This window comes from Gastrolobium bilobum, unplaced genomic scaffold, assembly GCF_033153095.1.
Source record: "Gastrolobium bilobum isolate Gb01-03AN ecotype WA unplaced genomic scaffold, APGP_CSIRO_Gbil_v1 utg3261, whole genome shotgun sequence".
Taxonomy (NCBI): Eukaryota; Viridiplantae; Streptophyta; class Magnoliopsida; order Fabales; family Fabaceae; genus Gastrolobium; species Gastrolobium bilobum.
Genome location: NW_026899069.1, coordinates 139,642 through 147,598, shown reverse-complemented (window position 1 = coordinate 147,598; position 7,957 = coordinate 139,642). Strand labels below are relative to the sequence as shown.

Below are 7,957 nucleotides of genomic sequence, written 5' to 3'. Positions count from 1 at the left end.
AAATGGTTTTGTCTTGGACCAGAAGAAATGTTTTCCGGCGTGCACGCAAGGGGAAGGAACAATTTCCCGGTGGTGATTTGGAGGTGGAGATTGTGATCCCCACCCATTTCCGGTGCCCGGTGAGTTTGGAATTGATGAAAGACCCGGTGACTCTATCAACTGGCATCACCTACGACAGGGAGAGTATTGAGAAGTGGACTGAAGCAGGGAACAAAACTTGCCCAGTTACGAATCAGGTTCTTACAAGCTTTGACATGATCCCAAACCATGCCATTCGGAGGATGATTCAGGATTGGTGTGTTGAAAACAGTTCCCATGGTGTCGAAAGGATCCCAACACCTCGTATACCCGTGTCAAGTTACGAGGTTTCCGAGGTTTGTTCGAGGATTCTGTCTGCTTCTCAGCGTGGGGATGAAAAGAGGTGCCAAGAATTGGTGGGGAAGATCAAGGTTTGGGGGAGAGAGAGTGAGAGGAACAAGATGTGCTTATTGAGAAATGGGGTTGGTTCTGTTTTTGCCAATGCCTTTGATTCTTTTTCAAGTGCATCATCTATTGAAAAACATGTGGTTATTTTGGAGGAGATCTTGGAGGTGTTGGCATGGATGATCCCATTTGGTGAAGAGAGTCAATTATTATCCAAGTTGGGTTCAGAATCTTCTTTACATTGCATGGTTTGGTTTCTTGATGGTAAAAACCTTGCTTCAAGGCAAAGTGCTGCTTTGTTGCTGAAGGAAGTGCCTGTTAAGGAATTGGCTAAAACTGAAGGAGTTGTTGAAGCTTTGGTTAAGATGGTTAGGGAACCTATTGGACCTATTGCTACAAAGGCATGTTTGGCCACAATTTTCAACTTGGTTTCCTCAGCAGAGAATAGAGATGCAATTGCTCAAAGATTTGTGGAATTGGGTTTTGTTTCACTGCTGCTAGAGATTATTGTTGATGCAGATAAAGGGATATGTGAGAAGGCACTTGGGGTGTTGGATTGCATTTGTGACAACCAAAAAGGGAAGGAGGTTGCTAAGAACAATGCTTTAACATTGCCTCTTGCAATTAAGAAGATTTTGAGGGTGTCCCAATTGGCTTCAAGTTTTGCAGTCTCTATTATTTGGAAGATTATTTGTGACAATAGGGAGGAAGGGGTTTTGATTGAGGCACTTCAAGTTGGGGCTTTTCAGAAACTCTTGGTCGTGTTGCAGGTTGGTTGTGATGAGATCACAAGGAAGAATGCTAGCGAGTTGTTGAAATTGTTGAATGGTTACAAGAGCAAAGCAGAGTGCGTTGACTCATCATTGGATCTCAAGTACCTTAAATAGCTCTTTTAATTACTGATTTATGACAAATGAGATTTATTTATTTATATTTTTCTTTATAGGCCTTGTTGTAGTAACAAAATTCATTGTTGTACAAAGATACACACATTCAATTGATTCTTTCAAGTTTATTTTTTTTGGAAAATTGAGACATGTTACGAGTGGAATCACACGGATCGGATATCCATTTTTTTCTTTTTCCTCTTCTTTTTAAATAGTAATTGGCACCAATTGTATTTGATTTGGTAAGAAATTAATATAATATTTCATAGCAATGTTTTAAAATAAAGAAGTTTGACCATTTCAAGTTAGGTTCGATATTTGGGTAATATACAGAAAAATATTAAAAACTAAATTATGCTATATTCTTTATTCATTTAATCTAAAAGATTTGTTTTAAAATTAATCGTGTAAATTATAATAATTTAAACTTATTAGATATATGTACCTAAAAATATATATTAAATATATCCCATTGTAACAAATGATCAAGAAAATTAAATCATTATATTTACAAGCAAAATAAGAAATAAATATGATCCATGAAAAAAAAATAGTTACAAGAAACAATAAAATAAAGGGAAATGAGTTCGTAATGTTACAAAATTTAAAGTAACATTCCTGTATATACAAAACAGAAGAGAGAGAAAGTCAGATGAGTGAAAGGAAAAAAAACCTTGTGAGCCCCGTGTTAATATTGTGTGTGCAGGAATGAATAGTAACTTTCCTGTTACATAATACATATATAACCCTAAAATAAATATAAAAGATTAAAATATGAATTGAACTTATACAAAATAAACATTTCATTCATGGCTACATATTATTTGAGTACACTGAGGAATTCAAGGTCTTGTAATTTTTATAATTATTGGTTGGTTTGTTTTAATTAATTAAAAACGAAAAATGCTAAAATTTTTTTGTTGAATAATATATTAATTTAAACGAAGTACATGTAAATTGGTATAACAATCAAAAGAATAAACTAGAATATTACCAAAAAAGAAGAAGAATAAACTAGAGAAAAAACAAACCTACCCGCATACCAAAAAAGAAAAGAAAAACAAACCTACCCCAAAGTTAGTTGGGTTGTGTGGCGGGTAAGAGGCTTTTCAACCCAACAGGTAGAGAGTATAATAAGAGATCATTTGAATGGGCTTTAAAAAAAATTCCATTTGGATGAGCTTTAAAAAGAAAAGGATTTTGTATGACTTTTTTTTAAAGAATAATTTTTTTTTTAAAATTAAAATTATTTTATGCTTGGATGGAATATATAAAAAGTATTTTTAAACAAAAAAATATATTTGAATGTTAAAATTAATAAGTATTTTTTAAATATAAAATTACTAAAAAAGATATGTGATGATGTTTGTGATAGTGGAGTTGTAATAAAATTAGATTTTCAAAAAATTATTTGACTTTTAACTTTTGGCTTTTTTTTTTTCAGAAATAAGGAATCCTAACTTTAAAGAAAAGTTATTTTAACCTTTTTTAAATTACATTTTTTAAAAGTTGTTATCCAAACACTTGAAATGACTTAAAATAATTTTTTTTAAAAGAAAAAACTTTTTATAGAAGGAAAAAACTCATCCAATATACAATAAGAGCTTGTTTGACATTTTTTTTAAGCTAAAAGTTATTTTAAGTTAAAGCTAAAAAAAAAAGTTTTAAAAATAAATCTAAAAGTTGTTTGATAATTATAAATAATTTTTAACTTAAAAATTGTTTTTTTAAAAAAAAAACTAATACAATCTAAAAAAAGCTTTTCTTTTGGCTTTTGACTTTTTTTTATTATAAAAAAATTATTTTATTATAAATTTTCTTTTGGGCTATTAGAATAGTCCTTGATTCGCCATAAGATATTAGGTCCAACCATAAATGTGCGGATGCTCCTGGTGCAAACCAAAAACAAAGTGTAGAAAAATAATATTTCATTCAAACCAACCGAAAATTTCGTTTTTATTTATTTATCTTATTCGTATTTTATCACGTTTTCATTTTATTTTATCATTTTTTAATTTTTTTATTATGCTTAAAATATTATTCTCAAACACAAATCAATTTTTTAACCTTAATTTTTTTTTATAAAGATTTCTTTCAACATCTATTTTTTCCATTTATAAATTTAGATATAAAATTTTACTTAAAAAAATATCGAGTTCCTTGCATCTCATACATGTTGGTACAAGATTTTATTCCATGTCAGTTAGAGTGTGCATGACAATCATTCTATTTTCAAGAACTGTTTCTGAAAAGAAATAATTTTTTTCTATTTCTGTGCCTTGAAAAAGTTTCTGAAAAAAAAAATGTGTTCGATAACATGTTCTATTTTTATTCCATTATGTTTAATAACACAACAAATAATATAATAAAAAATAATTCCTATTAAATATAAATTTGCATATGGTGTGGTTGTGGTGGTGGTGGCAGTGGGGATGGCATGGTGGTAGTGACGACGGCGGCGGTACGGTAGTGGTGGTGGCAATGACGTGGTGATGATAGTGGTGGTCGTTGGGACGACAATGACTGCGGCGATGGCGATGGTAATGGTGGCGGCGACTGTGATAGTGGTGGAGATGGTGGTAGTAGAGGTGACGACAGTGGCTGCGACAATAGTGGCAGAGATGGTGGTTGGTGGTGTATGTGGTTGGTGGCATTGATGGCGGCAACAATGGTAGCTGTGGCATGGTGGTGGTGGTTGTGATGGCATCATGGTGGTGGAGGTGATAGTGGCAGTGGCTGCGACGGTGGTGGCGGTGGCGGTAGGTGGTGGTGGCGGTGGCGGTAGGTGGTGATGGCGGCGTGGTGATGGTAGTGGCGGGGGTGGTGTAATGGTGGTGGTGGTTGGTGGCGGCGGCGGCAGTGTCGGCAGTGGCTGCGGCAATGATAGTGGTGGCGTCCTGGTGGCGATGGTGGTGGTGGCAGTGACGGCAGCGGATGTGATGTTGATGGTGGTGGTGGCGACAGTGGTAGTTGTGATGGTGGTGACGGTGTCATGGTGGTAGTGATGGGTGGAGGAGGTGGTGATGGTGGCGGTGACATCGTGGTGGTGGGCGGTGGTGACAACGACACTAGTGGTACAACGGCGGCGGCGACGACGATGGTGGCGGTGTTCATGTCGGGATGATGGTGGTAGTGGTGATGATGGTAGAGGTGGAGAGTGATTGAGAGAGATAAATGTTTCTCATTTTGTGCCCGGAAAAAAAAACAGAAATTTTCTGATTCTTTTTTCTGTTCCCCTGCACAAAAATTAAACTGGTTCATCTCGAGAACAAAAAAAATAAATCCATTTTACCAAACGAGTTTTCTATCCATTTCTGTTCCCGAGAACATAAATTAAAAAAATTGATTCCGGAAAGGTTGTCATGCACACTCTTAGACTTTAACTTTTTAATAAAGAACATTAATTTTATTTACTCATAGAAAATATCACATTTATTATATGATTGCGGCTGATCACAATTACACAGTATATTCTCAAGCATTAATAATTTTTTTTTTTTCATGTACTAGAAAAAGTAAAAAAAACTTTATAGTTATCACTATAAGTCGGTAAATTGACATAGCTACTCCAAGTCTTTAACTTAGATGAGATGTGTGGTAAAAGAATTAATTTATTATTATTTAAATAAAAAATTATGAAAATATAATCATTTTGAACTAATTTACGGATATATTGCACTCAATTTCATCTAATTTAGGAGAAATTTATCTCGCCCAACTTAGGCGAAACACCTGAAGCGAAACTAGTGGAGCGAGACTATGTATCTATCTAATTAGGGTTACATATTATACCCACTTTATGATCACGTAGGGAGTCAATGACAATATGCAAAATTAAGAATTGTAGGATGGTCGTAAATTCCATTATAGAATGACCACAAACCCTGTACCAATATAAGAATACACAGATCTATCATAAATATGACCCAACGTTAAATAATCATTCTGCAACAGTATTAAGGATGCCATGAAGGCTATCATATACTACTACAATTTCTCATGCACATGAGCATATAAACTACAACATAAAGTCTTACTTTTCAGCTAGCCAATTTTACAATGTCACTCCAATGACTCAGGTCGTCAGAATTATACTTTTTAAGAAGTTTATTTTGATCCTTTGTCAATGTAAATTATTTTTGTTTATATTAATAGTCTAATAATGTGTTGTCACGTCATTAAAAGAGTTTATTTAGATATCAAATATTTCTTTGGCAAGCATATAGTCCACATCAACTGGAATTTCATTGTTTTTTGGCACCAAAAAGGCATTGATATACTGACTTGGTTACATATATCATATTATTCATTGGATAATGTGTTATTTGATTTTCATTTTTTATGATGATTTTATCTCTAGTTGATGAAACATTTTACACACTGAATATTTTATCTTGAATCAAAGGGGAAAAAACCAATAATAATATTTTACCTTGAATCAAAGGAAATTGGTGTAATAGAACCAAAGCTAATTGGAATCCCTTTATTTTATATTTTTATGTGAAGTTTCTTATAAAACCCAATAATAATAATAATAATAATAACAATAATAATAATAATAGTAATAATAATAAAACAAAAACAAAAACAAAGAGAGAATTATTATATGAAGTGAAGATATATTTGATGTGGACTGTTTGGCTGCCGAAGGAATATTTGATGTGGTATGTGTCTCAAATTTGTTCGTTGTGCAAAATATTAAGTGGATAGAATTGTTATAATATATGACTCGTAATTGCTGATAAAAACTCTTGTTGACTTATGTACCAAAAAAAAAAAAAAAAAAACTCTTGTTGACTTAATAGACAGATAAATGAAGTTGCGAGGTAACAAAGTCTCACTCAAGTGAGGCGACACTCCTTCGGGTGTTTCCTCTAAGTTGGGCGAAACTAGTTTCGTCAATGTGAGGCGAGATTCTTTCAGGTGTTTTGTCTAAGTTGGGCGATACTTGTTTCACTTAAATTAGACAAAACTGAGTGTAATAGATTCGTAAATGTTAGAGAATAATATAAAATATTAAAAAAAATCATCACTTAACACATTAAGATTTTGGGTTGAAGTGATTTCTTAGATGGTATCAGAGCTTTAGCAACCATAAGGTTGCAAGTTCGATCCTCACCGCCTCCCACTTTCAAGTGGAATTAAGAAAAACCTCCTACTTTCAGGTGGAATTAAAAAAAACACAAGTCAGCCAAAAAAAAGGAGCTTGTGTCATATCCACACTTCAAGCCCAAAGGAATCTTGCGTGAGAGTGTGTGTTAGAGAATAATATAAAATATTAAAAAAGACCATCACCTAACACCTTAAGGTTTTTGATTAAAGTGTTTTTTTATTAAAATAATAATATATCAATTTTTTTGCATGAGATGTGTTGGCATGGGAAGTTTTATTCTCTAATAAATCACCCTTTCTTTTCTTTTACTTAGCTTAGTTAGGCACTTGTACCTTCGAAGACAGGGAAAAAATAAAAAACTCAACGATGTTAACATTTAGTTATTCATATTATTATAATATGAGTAGGATTATATTGACAAATATTTTTTTTACAAACTTACAAACTATATTATGTCTGACCGGTAACACTCTACTCAAGAGTGTCTTACCGGTCAGATAATATAATTTGTAAGAGTTTGTAAAAAGAAAGTTTGTAAATATAACTTTCCCCTTATAATATAATTGTTGATTTATATGAAATAAATGTAAGTAAAACACTGATCATACAACAAGAACAACCTTCGTGGCTGAATCACTAAATGTATCAAATGTCAGTTTTGATGCACCTAGACTTGGTTTAAAATTGTGTGTATACGTGAGTTGTAAGTAGGTTTTTAAGTCTTTACTTGTCAGTTTTGTTTTTTCATTTTGATTGCATTTTAAGGTTAATTAAGAGTTTGTAAAAGAGAGTTTAAGTCTCTAATTGTCGTGCTGAATTTTCTTTTATTTAATAATTCATCTGAGAAAAAGAAATTATTAATTTTTTCGCCGTATTACTCTCTTCAATCATAGTTTAAACAGAATAACAAAAACGGATATGAATTAAATTTTTTAATAAAAATAACAAACAATGAATTATTTTTCTAGATAAATTTATGTGTATAAACAGAGCACACAAATTTAAAATATAAATATTCATTTTAAAAGATTATGAATATTTATATGTAAGTTTATCAAATCATGGCGCTTAATTATTACCCTCTAGATCCGTCCTGATCTTAACCTATCAATATTTAGTTGCTTATGAATAATTCCATAAAAAAAAAATATAGAATGCAACTTTCGAACCATCTATTTCTGTATTTCAATTTTATATTTTGCTTAACAAGTAAAGCCTAGCTATATTATGGAAGGTGATGAGAAATTATAAAATATATAGGATAAATATTTTTTGGACTGTCATTTTTATCTGGATATACTCAACGAAAAATAACATTCTGAATGAATACCAAATCTCAAACAAAAAACACCAATAGTGTATTTATTCAACCCATCAAACACTTTTTGAGAAGTAAACATTCTTAAACAAGATAGAATAAAAAGTGGTGAAACAAGGAAATAAACAAGCCAGTTGTAGACAATCCATCATGGTCACTTATTTTGGCATCTACAATGATAACCATACATCAAACAATGAAAACTTGGACCCTTTT

General features: G+C 32.1%; 1 protein-coding gene across 1 annotated transcript; it reads left to right on the top strand.

Annotated features, from left to right (window-relative positions):
* The first annotated feature begins 2 nt into the window (after window positions 1–2).
* On the top strand, window positions 3–1,369 carry LOC133286892 (U-box domain-containing protein 21-like). Its single transcript, XM_061484394.1, has one exon. It carries the CDS (start codon window positions 3–5, stop codon window positions 1,308–1,310), a length of 1,308 nt encoding a protein of 435 aa, XP_061340378.1. The 3' UTR covers window positions 1,311–1,369.
* The last annotated feature ends 6,588 nt before the right edge of the window (window positions 1,370–7,957 follow it).

Excerpts from the sequence above, each read along its gene's own strand:
- LOC133286892 (XM_061484394.1), top strand. The coding sequence starts at position 3 with ATGGTTTTGTCTTGGACCAGAAGAAATGTTTTCCGGCGTGCACGCAAG.